This window comes from Sapajus apella, unplaced genomic scaffold, assembly GCF_009761245.1.
Source record: "Sapajus apella isolate SASKATOON/1434 unplaced genomic scaffold, GSC_monkey_1.0 scaffold126, whole genome shotgun sequence".
NCBI lineage: Eukaryota > Metazoa > Chordata > Mammalia > Primates > Cebidae > Sapajus > Sapajus apella.
The window spans coordinates 1,432,029-1,447,878 of record NW_022437066.1 but is presented as its reverse complement, the minus strand read 5'-3'; the positions used below and the strand labels follow the sequence as shown (position 1 = coordinate 1,447,878).

At 66.5% G+C, this 15,850-nt stretch overlaps 1 protein-coding gene across 4 annotated transcripts; it reads left to right on the top strand.

Moving 5' to 3' along the window:
• The first annotated feature begins 7,816 nt into the window (after positions 1-7,816).
• On the top strand, positions 7,817-15,844 carry EGFL7 (EGF like domain multiple 7). Of its 4 annotated transcripts, XM_032261833.1 has the most exons (8): positions 7,817-7,982; positions 9,546-9,632; positions 12,897-13,017; positions 13,224-13,340; positions 14,287-14,402; positions 14,598-14,693; positions 14,855-15,016; positions 15,658-15,844. In XM_032261833.1, the coding sequence occupies exons 2-8, from the start codon at positions 9,611-9,613 to the stop codon at positions 15,807-15,809; spliced, it is 786 nt and encodes a 261-aa protein (XP_032117724.1). In that variant the 5' UTR covers positions 7,817-7,982; positions 9,546-9,610; the 3' UTR covers positions 15,810-15,844. The 4 variants fall into 4 exon arrangements, with proteins under 4 accessions (XP_032117724.1, XP_032117723.1, XP_032117725.1 ...); XM_032261834.1 differs by lacking the exons at positions 7,817-7,982; positions 9,546-9,632 and adding an exon at positions 10,561-10,603; XM_032261835.1 differs by lacking the exons at positions 7,817-7,982; positions 9,546-9,632 and adding an exon at positions 11,530-12,722.
• The last annotated feature ends 6 nt before the right edge of the window (positions 15,845-15,850 follow it).

Genomic DNA, 15,850 nt, shown 5'->3' with positions numbered 1-15,850 from the left:
GTGGCTCATGCCTGTAATTCCAGCACTTTGGGAGGCTGAGGCGGGCGAATCAAGAGGTCAGGAGTTCAAGATCAGCCTGACCAACATAGTGAAACCCCATCTCTACCAAAAATACAAAAAATTAGCTGGGCATGGTGGCACACACCTGTAATGTCAGCTACTTAGGAGGCTGAGGCAGGAGAATTACCTGAACCTGGGAGGCAGAAGTTGCAGTGAGCCCAGATCGTGCCACTGTCCTCCAGCCTGGATGACAGAGTGAGACTCTGTCTCAAAAAAAAAAAAACAGCAGCAGCAGCAGCCCCGACTGGCTCTCAGCTCTGCCAGCCTCAGCCTGGCCCTCCTCCTGTACCCGTAGGAAGTCAGACAGCCCCAGCGCCGCATACCTGGCAGGGCTGGAGGGAGCAGGGGCTGGTGGTGGCCTTGCCTCTCAGCCTGCTCTGGGCCAGGGTCAGCCTCACAGGAGTGACTTGGGAAAGCCAGGCCCCAGAGGTAAGGCACTGCCTGGAGTCACACGGCCGGCAGGGATGGCCAGGGCCTGGCTGCAGGGGCCTGCACCACCCTCCCAGCTCCACCAGATCCTGCTGTGTTTACTCAGGGGCGTGAGGGAGTGCCCAGGCGAAGCAGGCATCAAGCCAAGCAGAGCCTGTAGTCCCAAAGAGCTCGGCCCCCTCAGTCCCCCAGACGGGGCTCTTCCGCTCTGGGCCTCAGTTTACCCACAGTGAAAGGAGAGCACATTAGATGGCCCCCAAGGCCCCAGGGACCCAGACCAACCTTGCCCTCCCCCCAGACCCCAGCAGTGGGGCATCTGAACCTTTCATCACGAAAAGGAGGCTAAATTTATGCCTCAGGCCCCTGGGCTCCTGGTGGGGCAGAGGTCAGGCTTCCTGCGGCCCCCACCCCTTGACGCAGTTCCCCTTCCCCTCAGGGCTCCATTGTTCTGGAGGGCTGCTTCCCAATCTCCCCGAACACTCGCTTCCTGTTTCCTGGCTGAGAGGAAACAGAGATTTCTGACCAGGCCTGGCCGGTGCCTTTTTTTTCCTTTCTCTTTGTATATGTTTTAAGGATATTAAATAATAATGATGATACGGCGGCAGCCTGGGTGCTGAGGAGCGTGGACTCTGGGGCTGGAGGAGCCCAGGAGTGGGGCGCTGTTGACCCTCCTTTGAGAATCTGCTGGGTGCTACGGACCCATCCTCCCTCCCCCAAGGAAAGGCCCAGACACAAAATGTCTGCACCATGAATGGGAACTCGGAGGCCCCTGGACCCTCCCCTGGGCTTCCAAGACCCTCCCTGCCCTGGTCTGACATGTGGGGAAACTGAGGCAGGAAAGCCTTCAGGGCACCTATGGTCCCTGACCCTGTTGGAGCTCTATGACACCCCCTCAAGAGAGACAGGCCTGAAGCCCCAGGCAGGGGCCCCCACACGCTTCCCGAGAGCCCACGGCCCCGGACACATGGGATCCCCAGGGAAGGGGCATCCCGCCACTGTGCCTGCAGAGACCGTGGTCACCATGGCTCTGGTCTCCAGTCCAGCCCTGCACGGGAGGGCTCTGGGAGCTTGAGCAGCCACGCCCATGGGGCCTCAGTTTCCTCATCTGTAGGTGGGGTCAGATCATTGCCTCAACCTTGCAGGGCCAGGGCGACGGCCCCACAAGGAGACCACTGAACGCAGCACCCTGTTCACAGGCCCCCACCCACTATTTTCTTCCCTAAAGGCTTGGAGCACCCAGCCCCGGCTCTCCCTACCAGGGCAGGCAAGAAGACAGGGCGGCTCCCGCTGGGGGCCGGGCTGCTGATGCCCCACTGCCTCCCCTGGCTGCCCCCCGGGCCAGAGCTCTCGGGAACTTCTCCTTCCGACCCAGGAGATGAAGCGTGCTTTCCCCTGATGTTAACGGCTGCCCCATCTGCTGGGCCTGGCAAATCACAGCCCACTGAGTGAGGCTTCTGTGCCAGGCGTGAGAACAGTCCCAGGGGCCAGCAAGTCCCTCAGCAGGGGTAGAGGCAGCCTCCACGACCGGCAGGAGCCGGATCCCAGAAGCTGGGCACTGAGACCAGCGCCCTTGATGGGGCTGAGGACCCCGAAGGGACGCGAGAGGCCCTAGCAGCCGCATCAGGTGGGGACTCTGAACTCGAGGGGGTCACATGACCCTCCTTCAAGAACCTGCTGGGAGCTATGGAACCCTCCTCCCTCCCCCCAGGGAAAGGCCCAGGCAAAAACTGTCCAAACCATGACTGGGAACTGGGAGACCCCTGGACCCTCCCCAGACCCTCCATGCCCTGATCTGACATGTGGGGAAACTGAGGCAGAGAAGCCTTCAAGGTACATATGGTCCCTGACCCTACTGGAGCTCTATGCCACCCGCTCAGGAGAGACAGGCCTGAAGCCCCCAGGGAGGGACCCCACACCCTTCCCAGGAGCCCACAGACCCCAGAAGCACAGGCATCCCTAGGGGAGGGGGCACCCTGCTCACTAGGGGCTCCTCTGGGCTCGCCCTGCTCAGCAAGGCTTCCTTGAGAGCTGGCCCGACCACCGGTGCCCACCTCATGGGCTGCCAGACAGCACCCAGTGTCCATCTGGGGACCCCTCTCCCAAGCCAAGTCCCCAGTGGTGGCCTCTTCTCTCTCCTCCTCTCCAGACTCCCTGGGTGCCGCCCGGAGCCCACCGGCCTGCGGCTCACACGTTCCTGCTCCCGGAGGCCCCCCTGTGCGCTCACCCCAGCCAGGTGTCTCCCCTGTAAAACAAGTCTCTTCCTAGGGACAGATTCTGCTGTTTAAAAAGCACGATTTTGTAGGCCGGGTGCCGTGGCTCACGCCTGTAGTCCCAGCACTTTTGGAGCCCGAGGCGAGCAGGTCACCTGGGGCCAGGAGTTCGAGACCAGCCTGCCCAACACGGTGAAACCCCGTCTCTACTAAAAATACAAAATTAGCCAGACATGGTGGCGGACGCCTGTAATCCCTACTACTCGGGAGGCGGAGGCACAAGAATTGCTTAAACCCACGAGGCGGAGATGGCAGCGAGCTGAGGTTGTGCCACTGCACTCCAGCCCGGGCAACAGAGGGAGACCTCAGTCTCCAAAAGGAAAATTGTTTTCTTCACCTTCCTACATGAAAAAATGTAACAATATAGCAATGCTGCTACAAAATCATCAGAATGGCTAAAATGAAAACCACAGACAACAGCAAGTGCTGGCAAGGTGTGGGCGCCGGATGCTCCGGAGCTGTTGGGCACTCCCTGGCTTCCTGCCCCGCCTGGGAATGGAGACCCTCAGGACAGCCTAAGGGGAGTGTGCTCGTCTCCATGTCTGCCAAAAGATAACGTGAAGCCATTCAAAGCTGAGCGCCCCACCTGGGACGTGCTCTGAGGCCCCAGCAGCAGGTGTAGAACTGAACAGGCTCTGTTCTCCCGGGGATGCTTCCAGCACCTGCTGCCGGCCGTGGGGCACGCGGGGCCCTGGGGTGTGGCGGAGGGGCTGTGTCTCCTGCCCAGGCTGCCGGCCCCTCAGGCTCCCTTTCCATCTCTAAGCCCACATCTCGCTGCAGTTGGAGTTTGCCACTGGGTGACACGCCTGGTGGGGTGGAGGACTCTGCACCTTCCCAGAACCTGCTGCGGGCCACCTCTCCTGGGAACAGGCCACCTCTCCCGGGAACGGGCCACCTCTCCAGGGAATGGGCCACTTCTCCCAGGTCTGGGCCACCTCTCCCGGGTCTGGGCCACCTCTCCCGGGTCCGGGCCACCTCTCCCGGGTCTGGGCCACCTCTCCCAGGAACCGGCCACCTCTCCCGGGAATGGGCCACCTCTCCCGGGAATGGGCCACCTCTCCCGGGAATGGGCCACCTCTCCCGGGAACCGGCCACCTCTCCCGGGAATCGGCCACCTCTCTTGGGTCCGGGCAACCTCTCCCGGGTCCGGGCCCTGCTCTGTGGACGAGCACCTGGGCAGCGGGGTGGTGCATGTGTGGGACTGGACTTTGTGCTGAGCATGATGGGCGCCTTGGGAGGAGGTCACGCGACCCCATGTCGCCCTCCACGGAGCTCCCTGAGCACCCAGTGTGAGGGGCAGTGGCACCCAGCAAGGCTGAGGAGGGGCGACTGTCATCCAGGCAGGAATCAGGGTGGATGGGACCCGGGTAGGGGCAATTCGGGAGAGAGGACACTCAGCTGCATTCTGGAGGCAAAGCCGGGGGAACCTGCCCAGAAGCCGGCCCACAAGGCCATGGACACCTCCACGGCATCAGCCGGAGCAGCGGGCGGCCCCAGGCAGGGAGAAGGGAGCAGCAAGGGGAAGGGCGAGGGGTCCCCTGGCCACCGGGCTCCAGTCCTGGCCCTCCGCTTTCCACCCCCTGAACAAGCGGCTTCCACCTGTGAACCTCCGCTGAAAATGGAAGCCCCTCAGCTCGAGGACGTCACTCCAGTGCAGGGGTCAGGGGCCCAAGCAGGCAGGGAGAGGAGAGGAAAGCCTGGGGGCCCCACTTCTCCCTGCCCAGACCCTCACTCAGGAGCAGAAGGCTCCTCTGCCCACAGCCACCCCTGCCTGGCACCTCCCTCCAGCCCCCGTCGGGACCGGTGGGGACCAGGCACGTCCTCTGATGGAAAGGTTCCACCACATCCGTGGCTGACAGAGCCAGCCGTCAGAGGCCGGGGGCGCCGGGTGAACAGGAAGCCCCATCCGTCCTGCACGTGTTTCACTCCCTCCTCCTGCACCTCCTGCAGCCCGGCTCCGCGGCCACGCCTGGTGCCCCTCTGCCTCTGGCCACCTGAGATGCCCAGGCTGGCCTCTGCCGGGGGCTCAGTCCGCCCTCTCCTGGGACTGCAGAGGCCAAAAGCACCTGGGCGAGGGGTCCAGGAGGGCCAGAAGGGCCCGGGGGCTCCGCCAGACCCCTCCACGCCTCTCTGCCCAGCCAGCACGTCCTGGGAAGGTAAGGCAGCCCTTCCCCTTATAACTAACCTCAGAGCCTTCCCAGGCAGCCTGAAGGCCACTGGGACAACCTGGCCCTATGGACAGGAGGGCCAATGGGGAAACTGAGGCCTGTGTGGGGCACAAAGCTGGGACCAGAGCTCCAGCTCCTGCCCCTGCTGGGCCTCCACCTCTGACACCACCCCAGGCAGGGTGAAGCCCCGGGCTCCAGATCTCCCAGTGCCCAGATGAGGACAGGCGCAGGCCTCGGGGCAGCCACCAACACCACCGGGTCCCCCCTCTGTGCTGGGCCCCTGCAGTGAGGGAGGGGCCAGACGTGGGCCCGAGCTGTCTTCCGTGGGGCTGTGGCCTCGGCAGGAGACTGTGTGTGCCACGATCCCAAACCCACGCCACCAGAGCAGCAAGGGCAGGGCAGGGGCGCCTCCAAGGACAGGAGGGCGAGGGACGGGCGCGCCTGCCCTCCGCTGAGCCCTAGGCCTTGGGCACAGAGTGCGCTCCACACAAAGCAGAACCTGGGGGCGACCCCACCCCCCACACCCCCAGTACCCTCTGGAGTCCAAGAGGGGATAGACAGCAAACATGTCTGTCCCCTGCCAATCCCTCGACCCTTCTGTCCCTGATGTGACCCTGGCATTAGGGCAAGACCCCAGCCCACCTCCTGCACCTGCCGCTGAGGCTCTGGAAGCCCGAGAGAGCAGAATACCCCTCCCTTGGTGGCTCTGGGCCACAGGAGAGGGCACAGCTGGCACTCTGGGCCTGGGCCGGGGCCTCCTTCCCTTGGGGAGTGTCTGGTCTTGGCCTTGGGAGGGGCTGGGGGCAGGGCAGAGCTTGTCAGGAGGGGGCTGCAGTGAAAACAAGTGGACAGCAGGCTGGGCACAGCCCCCCAGGCTCGCACCCAGACCCCAATGCCAGGAAGGCAGCGTGGGGAGGACCCAGACTCTGCCCTCACCCCCTAGCCTGCAAGCCCAGCACTCCGTTCACCAGGAAGGCCCCCAGCCGGCCAAGCCTCAGGAGACTCCTGCACTCGGCTACCTGGCTCCTTCCGCCCCCAGCCGCCCCCTGGCCAGGCAGGTCTATTGATAGGGACTGCTCCAGGTTGGGGCACAGGACAAGCTGGGGTGGGGGACAGAGGGCTCCCCAACAGGAGGAAGGAAGGAAGGGTGAGGCGGCATCCTATCCACCGTCCCAGCCCTGCCGGCCTCCCTGCTCAGCTGGGCCAGTCACCTCGCCCTGCCGGCCTCAGTTTCCCCCTCTTTACATGGAGGGGGCTAGATCTGGCCCACCCCAGGCTTACGGGTCCTTCCGCCCAGAAGCCAGCACAGATCTAGGGGAGTGAGGGCGGGGGGGCAGGGGGCAGGTTGCAGTGACACAGGCAGAGGGTAAGAGGGCACCTCCTAGGATAGGGGCACAAGCCTACTGGGCCCCTATATGCTGGAGGGACAGGCTGGAGGGACAGGCTGGCCAGGGCAGGAGGAGCCCCTGGGTGGGAGAGCCAGGGGGCTGAGGGTGCAGCCAGTAGGGTAAGGGCCAGATCCCAGGTGGCCGAGTGTGGAGGAGGTGGGGAAATGGGGGTTCTGCCTATCTGCTCCAACCTCGGGGCAGGGGCCCCCTCTGGAAAGAGGCCCTTCCCACTCAGACCAGCCCTGCCTGGTACCAGGAGCGCCCCTCAACCATCTCAATGGCCAGGGGCAGGTGCGCAAACCCAGGCCCGTCTTTGGCCCTGAGCCCTGAGCACAGCCCGGCGTGCAGAGCAGATCCTTCCCCGGCCATGGGTAGAGGGGAGCTGGTCCCTGCTTGGGGGGAGGGGTGTCACTTGTAGGGGAGGTTTCCTGCCTGCCCGCCAAAGTCCAGTGGGGAATTTCCCAGCTGCCCGGCCTCCCGTGGCCCCAGTTGTCCAGCTGAGAACGGGAAAGGTGGGGCACACGGACGGTTGGGAGAGGCCCTGCTCCAGCACCCGGGTTCCAGCTGTGCCCTCCGAGGCCGCCCAGCTCCCTTCCACATCGAGTGCCCTCCCACCCCACCCACCATTGCCACAATGGCTCGCTCGGCCTGAGGTGCCCACGGACACCTGAATAGCTGGGGGTCAGACCTGAGGGCTGGGACCCCGGGAACCTGCCAGAACACCCCCTGTTATCACCCCATCTCCCACATCCCTCCCCGTACCCCTCCCCACCCTGCTGCCAGCCGGAGCACCCCTGGGAAGTGGGCCTATTTGTCCATCTCCCGGCCAGGGGCTCACAGCCTCACTGGCAGCTCTCTTAGGGGAGAGGCCTGAGTCACGTCCCACCACCCCCTACCATGGCCAACCTTGGGCCTCAGGGACCCACACAACGGGCTGTTCTCAGGCCACTCAGCCTGCCTTGCCCACCACAGTCCCTTCCGGCTGGGCCTCGCCGCCCCACACCCCCCACTGCTCAAGGCTCCAGTTTGGCTGGTCCTTGCCTTGGCCTGGGGCCCCTCCCGGCTCCCACGCTGTGTCACACACATCTGGGGGTGTCCTGTGGGAGGGCCAGTATCCTGTGGCCCACAGACCAACCAGGTCCCCTCTGTCCAGCCACACACAAGCGCGCCCTGTGGACCCACGGTCCCGCCGGGCGCCCGTCCTCCACCGCGCACCCTCCCCAGGGTCTCCAGCAGGGTCCAACCCTGGCTTCTGGCTGCTTTGAGGCTACACTCTGATGCCCAGGGTGATGCCCAGAGAACAGCTTCCCCACCCCCAGCAGGTTCTCCAGGCCCCCTCACACAGTGGCCCCCGCCCCCCTCAGCCTCCTGTTTGTCCGACGACACGTCCCTGTTATCAGCGGAGAACACACACAGGAAGTCCGGCTGGAAAGGGCCCATCCCAATCCCGATTACCCAGGACGGGGCATAAAAAGCCGCCCTTCCTCACCGGGGGGGAGCCTCCCTGCACCAAGCCGGCCACCCCGCACGGCTTCGAGGGAGGCTCCTGGGGACAGGCCAGGCGGGCCGGCCTCGGGAGGTGCCTCCGGGCAAGGGCCAGGGTGCATCCTCCATCCCGGGACAAAGCAGCGGCAGCCATGGCCACACCTGGGCTCCCGCAGCATCAGGTACGGAGGCCTTGGAGGGGCAGGGAGCAGATGGGGCGCCCCCACACGCGCTCACTCCCTCAGACCTCGGCGCCTGCTGGGTGCTCTGCAGCCTGCTCCCTGGCATGGTTGCAGAGGAGGGGTCCCAGTCCACTTCCCTTCTGCACAGAGGAGGCCACCGAGGCCCCATGGCCCAGCACCTGCCGGTGGGTGGCCCAGCATGGGTCCCGGTCCATCCTGCTGACTCCAGTACTTCCCCCGAAGCTGCCCTTCCCCTGAGCCCACCTTCTGGCCTTCCTCTGCCTCTGCAGAGCAACCCCTGGGGTTGGCAGCAAAGTTCAGCTCTGCCAGGCCCGCCTCCAGGGCCTTGGTGCTGTGCCCTGGGGTATCCCAAGGGCTGGGGTCTCCTCAGCTTCTCCCTAGCAGTGGATGAGCACCCCAGTGGGGATCTGGGGAGGGCAACTGGCCCCGAGGGAGATGAACCCCAAAGCCAGATCTAGCCAGGATGAGCGGTGTGAATCCGGGGTGCGGCGCGTGGGGCTCAGGCTTCTGGATGACTTGGTGGGGTGTGGTGGGCAAATGGGTGGCCCTGTGGCCCCCCTTAGACCTTGGAGAAGCCCTTGTTCCCCCATGCCTCAGCCCCGGGCAGTAGCTGAAGCCCCGTCCCAAAACCCCACAGCCACAGTGGGTTCTAGAAGGCCCCACTTTTTGTCTTAAACGTCCACACCAAGAAGCCTGTCCAAGAGCCCCCACTTTCCAGACGGTGGGGCCTAGCCAGAACGGGGGCAGAGAGGCCTGGCTCGGGGCAGCCCAGGAGCCGCCCTTTCTGCTTCGTTGCCTCTGCTGGACTCAGGCAGGAGAGGTGGGCAGGCAGGTCAAAGGGTCAAATGACCGCAGCTCCAGAGATGAGGCCAGGGCAAGGGACAGGGCAGGGCGGCTCTCCCACCCAGAGGTCCCCTAGGCCTCACTCTGAACACTTCAGTGCCCAGGGCTAGGTAAGCACTGCCCTGCATCGGCTCAGGGCACTAGGAGGCCTAGGACTCCCCACTTCGATGAGGAACACCCGACAGCAGCTGCTCTGGCCATCCCTTGGGCCAGGTGCCAGGGGCTTCCAGGCCTCCTGGTCCAGAGCAGTGGCCACTGGATTACACGGTGGGGCGGCCTCATTTTGGGGGCTCCTCTCTGGGCACCTGGGTTCCTCCTTTCCTCCAGCTCCCATGTGCCAAGGTAGCCCCAAGCTGGTGGCCCTCCCCCATCCATCTGCAAGCCCCTCGCCCAGCGCCCTGGGCTTTGTGGAGGGACCTCCAGCTCCACTCACAGCTGCCTTCCATCCCCACGCCAGGGAGCCCAAGGCTGGAGAAAACAGCCCCATTTTACTGAGGCCAGGGGCTGTGGACCTGCGAGGACAACCAGCCAGGACAGAATGGGCTGGGGTGGGTGCAGAATGGGGGTCTGCAGGCCCAGCTCAGAAGGACGGCCCACAGCAGCACCCAAGGCTGGACCTGGGCCCCTTCCCAGCCCCCAGACTTCAGGGTGACCAGGACTGTGGGTGGACACTACCCACGCCTCCTCTCCAACCTGCAGCCCCCAGGGCCCGGGAGGCACAGGTGGCCCTGCCCCGAGGAGCAGCTGCAGCCCCAGTCCCAGGGATGACGGATTCTCCTCCGCCAGGTGAGTCCCAGCCGACCCTCACTCTGAGGTAACACGTCTCACACAGGCACCCACTCTGGCTCCGAGACAGGGTGCTGGCTCCCGCCGGGTCTGAGGGGCTGCTGAACTGGGCTGGCCTGGGCCTCACGTGCTGGGCGGCAGTCCCAGTAGCAAGGATTGCGGTGGGGCGGTGACCTCAACATCACGTGCCCCAGGGCTGTTTATCCCCGTCTTACACATTTGGAAATGGAGCCTGGAGAGGAGAGGTGACCCACCCAGGAGCCTCTGGAGGGACTGTGGGTGTGAGGAGACTCCTGGGGCCTGTGGATTCCCTGGGAGGAGCGTTCCGCCCTGGCCCTGACTGTCCTGAACACAGCAGGGACCCGGTGTCCCCGGTGAGGGTGCCTGATGCCTCAGACAGGGCCAGGTGGGGGCTGGCGCAGGGGCCCCCAACCTAACACTCGAAGGCCGGGAGGGAGGCCTGTGTCCCCCCCCCCCGGTCCCATCTGGGCTCTGCCGTGTGGTCTCGGAGGCGTCCTGGGCCTCTGGGCCTGGCGAGGGGACGGCGGTGACGCCCACCGCCCGCGAGGCTGCAGGACCGAGCTCGGTGCTGCCCAGCGCCGGGTGCCCACCAGCGGCTGAGACGCGCGTCCTGGGTGGTTTTCGTCCTGGGGGTTTGAGAGCCAGCGAAGGGCCCCGTCAGTGCCAGCGCCCTGGGCGGCGACCCGTCCTCAGCGGCCGCGCAGCGAGCGCTCTGCCCGGGGACGCGGGATTCCGGAGGGGGCTGGGGGCCGCGGTCCGAGGTCCCTGTCCGCCCGGGGGCGGCCCGTCCGCCGCCGGGCCTCAGTTTCCCCGTCTGCACCGTGGGGGCGGGGCGGGGGCGGGGCCAGGCCGCCAGGTGGGGCGGGGCCGGGGCGGGGCGGGGCTCGGGGCCCCCACGGCGCGGGCTCGGGCGGCAGCGGCGGCGGCGCGTGCGCGCCCCGGATCCGGCGGTGAGTGCGGAGCGAGCGGGGCGCGGGGTCTGGGTCTGTCCGCCGCCGGGGCCGGGGCGAGGCTGGGACCCGCGGAAGCCCCGGGGGCGGGGGACCTGGCGGCGCGCAGGGGGCAGCTGGGGGCGGCCCGGGGGCCGGGGGGGAGCGGGCCGGGGCCCCCGCGGCTGGGTCGGGCCGCGCCGGGAGAATGGGCCCAGCGGCCCCGGGAGCGGCTCCCCCTGGCGTCCAAGGACTGCGCGCCGGGAACGCGGGGTCGCCGCGGACCCTCTAACCCCCGGCCCGACCCCGCCGCGCGCCCAGCCCAGCCCCTGCCCGCGCCGCCCGCCCCCGGCCCGTCTGGCGCCGCCTCTGCGCCCTCCCCCGCGGGCCCCCATCCCGGCTCCTGCTGCGAGGGGTCCCCCAGTGCCTGCGGCGCGGGCAGGCCCCTCCCTCTGCGGACCGGCTTCCAGCGGTGGGGGCTGCGGCTGGGCAGGTGCGGGGGGCGGCGGGCAGGGTCCGCAGGCGCTGGGGGGACGGGACCGGACCGCTCGCCCACCTGGAGCCGCCGCCCCCTCCCCGCCCGGCAACCCCAGGTCGGGGCCGTGGCCCCCCCGGGGATGTGGGGCTTGCAGCGCCAGCTGCGGGCTTCCTCTGGCCTCGGGAAAAGCATGACTTTCAAAAATTGAGTCCGCACTTCTCAGCACTGCTTCCTCTCCAGACGACACTCAGGAATTGCGGGGGGTGCAGCGCGAACATTCGTGTGCGGCCATGAGGTCTGCGAGATTCGCCTCCCGCCAGGCCCGGCCTCCCCCTGCCCACCCCAAGCCACCCAGCCGCTGCCGCCTCTTCCCTCCCGGGTCCTACCCCCCAGTGTCGCCTGTCCTCCCACTTCGTCTTGCCTGGGGGAGGCACCAGGCCCAGCCTCTGACAGTGTCCTTCCCCCAGGGCCATCCCCAGAGTTAATCTCCAGCTAGCTCTGACCCCCGGACAAACTCCTGCCCAAAAACTGCTGTGATACCCCCGAACCTCCAGGCTGAGTCCCACCCCCAGCTGCCCAGGGCAGCCTCTGCCCTGCCCTCCTCTCCCCAGCGCACAGAGGACAGGAGACCCGGGAAGGAACCTCCCACTCCCAGGCCACCCTCCCCACTCCCAGGGACCGGGTGATGCGGCGGCAGAGCCCGTGAGAGGCCGGTGTGAGGTCGAGCTCCACACCGTGGGGCTGGGCCAGCGGCGAAGGCTCCGTGACCTCGGACAGTGTGACTGTTCATAGGACAGGCTGTCAGAGCCTGGCGGGGCCTCGGAGACCCTATTCTGGTGGTGGCTGAGAAAACTGAGTCCCAGAGAAAGGACAGCCTTACCCCAGCCTCCAGCCCCGCCTGAATACTGGCCTTTCCCTGCGGGGGCCCTGCAGCACCTGGGAAGGACCCCACCCAGCCCTTGGGAAGCACCCTTGAGAGGCCCTGGGTGGGACCCCAGAGCCTGGCTGCACACGGGACAGCCTCCCCTGCCCCCGCACTGCCACAGACCATTAACTCTGGGAGCGCTCATCCTCCCAGGAAGGCCCCCCGCCCCACCCAGGCCCCCAGCTCCTGCCACATAGCCAGGAGGGGGTTGGGTTCTGGCTCCCGTGACACTAGGGGGCTGCCCCCCACCCCCAGGGTGCGCCCGGCACGGCTACTGTCCTGAAAGCCCTGGAGGCTGACTGCACACGTCCCAGCATGCAAGGGACCCCTCTGAAATGAAGGCTGCCCATCTTGTGGTCTTAGAATCTGTGCGCCCCCAAACGGCTCCTGCTGGCTTGCGGCTGCTCATCTGCCCCCCCGGGCCGGCTCCACACTCAGATGAGGAGAAACCAAAGCCCAGAAGGGCTGAGGCCAGCAAGTCCCTGGTGGGGCTGGATCCCAGCTCTGCCCATGGACACCCCGTTTGCACAGGCTGGGGTGCAGGCTCGCCCCTGCCCTGCTGTGAGGAGGGCCCTGGAACCAGGCAGGACGGGAGAAAGTGGCCCATTGCTGAGCCATCCTTCATGGAGCCGGGGTGCCCCAGACCCCCAGCAGGATCCATGAGATTCCTGCAGCAAGAGCTCTGGGCGGCATCACCCCTGTGGCTGCCCAGCTCTGGCCCCAGCTGTTGGTGGCTGGTGAGGGTCTGGCTAGCTGGAGGAGGGGGCCAGGGGAGGAGAGGGTGGGCGCCGCCGGTGGAGGCTCCGGTGGAGGTGAGCTGGGCAGGCCTCATGGAGCAAGCACGGACTGCACCCGTGGCCTGGGGGCGGGGCATCTTCTGGGAGCCTGAAGGGCCATGCTCTGTGCCCCAGGCCACCCAGAGGAGAAGGCCCCCCACCCGGAGGCACGGGCCATGTGGGGCTCTCAGGAGGTTCTGCTGGTGTGCTTTCTGGTGCTGGCAGCGGGTGGCACGGAGCATGCCTACCGGCCAGGGTGAGCCAAGCACTGGCCCCTGAGGGCTGGGTTGGGGAGACTGGGGCCCTCAGCCCTTCCCTGACGGCTTCCTCCTCGGCACCTGTAGGAGACTCGAAGGGGCTCCTGCTGAGGGTCCTGCCCTGGCCGCATGTCCCGTCATCCTTGGGTCCTGGGGCTGAGGGTCCTGCTCCGAGCCTCCCTGGCTGACCCCGTCATCCCCACAGCCGCAGGGTGTGTGCAGTCAGGGCTCACGGGGGCCCCATCTCTGAGTCCTTTGTGCAGCGCGTGTACCAGCCCTTCCTCACCACCTGTGATGGTCACCGGGCCTGCAGCACCTACCGGTGAGTGCCCACTGAGCCGAGCCTACCCAGCCCTGGCCCCCCAAGGCCGATCCCCAAGACGCCCCTGGCTGCCACACATCAGCCTGTCAGGGGTGGGGGATGAATCCTGGGGCCCCGGATGGAAAACTGAGGCCAGAGCCATGAGAGGACCAGCTGAGATGAGTGACCCAGGGCAGTCTGAGCCCAGGGGGATCCTCGACCACCTGCAACATGCCAATCCTTGTTCTCACCCCGACGCGTCCGAAAGACATCACCTCTGAGGCCATCGCCATGTTTAGAGGGGTCGCCCATCCAGTCTGCACCCCCCACTTCTGGGACACTAGCCCCTCCCTGCCCTGGCATCCCCGGCTGCAATCTACAGGGGATGATGCCCCACGCCCCTGGTCCCAGTTCACGGCGCTCCCCTGGGCATCCCCCTCCGAGTGACGGCCCCTAACAGGCACAGATGAGACCCTTCGATGCCCTGTGTGCCCACAGAGGAGCCCACGCCCCTAGTTCTCAGCTTCAGCCGGGACCTCCTTCCTGGGTGTGGGAGCTTCACTCCCTACTGGGGGAGGGCCTGGGATTTAGACTCTTGGAGGTGTAAGGAATGCGCAGGTGCCCCTGGCCCACACTCTGCGGGGACCCACTGCAGGCCGGGCACACCTCGACTCTGGGCCTGGATGCCCCCACGGAGGAGGCTGGAGATATGAGGGCACACACAGGCCTGGGCACTGCCTCTGCCCCACACGGAGCACGGCTGGGCATCCAGCAGCGGCTTGAGTCCCGGTCAGCGCCAGAAGGTCCAGGCAGGGAAGCGGCTTGTGCAATGATCCCTCAGTGCCATCCCTTGAGGAGATCCCCACGCTGGGGTGACCATGTCCATTCTGAGAGGGGACTGTGGATGCCCAGCGGGCGGCTGAGGGGGAGCGGGATGCCCCTCTGAGCTGCCCCGCCCACCCCACAGAACCATCTATAGGACCGCCTACCGCCGCAGCCCTGGGCTGGCCCCCGCCAGGCCTCAATACGCATGCTGCCCTGGCTGGAAGAGGACCAGCGGGCTCCCCGGGGCCTGCGGAGCAGGTGAGGGTCACCCCTCAGCGACCAGTGTTAGCCAGGAGGGTGACCCTTCCCCATACTTCCGGCAACACCCCTGCAGCTTTTCTTGACCCCTGAGCAAAGCACTTCCCTGCTGCAGAGCACCCTCCTGCCCAGCGGCTGCCCCCACAGGGTGCTGGGGACCCAACTGAACTGGTGACCCGCCTTCCTCACCCACAGCAATATGCCAGCCGCCATGCCGGAATGGAGGGAGCTGCGTCCAGCCTGGCCACTGCCGCTGCCCAGCAGGGTGGCAGGGTGACACCTGCCAGTCAGGTGAGGCTGGCTCCGCCCTGGGGGTCCCTGGAAGAGTCCTTGGGGCACCTCCTTGCATGTCCTGGGGTGACTGCCAGCCCATGAGTGGGTGTGTGTTAAGGGAGCTGAGTGGGTGGGACCTCTCCTGCAGGCATGGCCGCCTGACACCCCATTTCCTGCAGATGTGGACGAATGCCGTGCTGGCAGGGGCCGCTGTCCCCAGCGCTGCGTCAACACTGCCGGCAGTTACTGGTGCCAGTGTTGGGAGGGGCACAGCCTGTCTGCAGATGGCACATTCTGCGTGCCCAAGGGAGGGCCCCCCAGGTTGGCCCCCAACCCGACAGGTAAACTCAGCCCTGGCTGTGCCCGGCCTGGGGAGGTGGGCAGGCAGTGGAGATTGCCCTGTGGCTCTGCTAGGCATGGTGGGGGACACTGGAATCTGGGTGGGAAGCGGTGGGGGCTCCTTCTCCGGCGGGGAGGACAGGGAGGGAGGACTGCTGGGTTCCCAAGAATTGGGGGCAGGCTGCCTGGGCCTCATCTCAGCCAAGGCGCCGGAGGTGCCCAGTCCCGGGGTCCTGCCTGCGTCCCACTGAAGTGTTCTGGAAGACACCTGGCCTCTGCTGGTGACGGGACATTATTACTTTTGGTACGCGCTGTGACACTTCAAACTCGTACCGTGAGTAATAATGCGCCGTCCACAGCACCGCATCGAAGCACGGAGGAGACCTCAGCTCCGACCTCCCTCCACGTGGCGGGGACCCGGGCACCCAGGGACAGCGGGCAGCAGCATCCGCCCAGAGCTGCACGCCCCGATGTGCTTAGGCAGCATGGCCTTGAGACCTCTGGCCAGCGCCAGGCAGGCGGCGGGTTGGACAGAGGCCTGGGCCTCAGTCTTCTGTCTCTGCCTCTCCCTGGGACAGGAGGGAGCCTGGGGGGCGGGTAGGGAGACAGCCATCCCTGACCCAGCGCCTGGCTCTGCTCCCAGGAGTGGACAGTACGATGAAGGAGGAGGTGCAGAGGCTGCAATCCAGGGTGGACCTGCTGGAGGAGGTGAGGCCTGGGGTGGGGCAGGTCCTCGCCACAGCAGAGAGGGGCCCAGGCCGGGGGTACGGGCTTTGTAGCCTCCTGGGACCTTGACCCACGGATGGCTGGGGGTGGTCCGAAGAGGTCCTGGCCCC

Excerpts from the sequence above, each read along its gene's own strand:
- EGFL7 (XM_032261833.1), top strand. The coding sequence starts at position 9,611 with ATGACGGATTCTCCTCCGCCAG. Across the intron at positions 13,018-13,223 it reads GAGCATGCCTACCGGCCAGG|CCGCAGGGTGTGTGCAGTCA; the intron begins GTGAGCCAAGCA and ends TCATCCCCACAG. Across the intron at positions 14,403-14,597 it reads CCCCGGGGCCTGCGGAGCAG|CAATATGCCAGCCGCCATGC; the intron begins GTGAGGGTCACC and ends CCTCACCCACAG.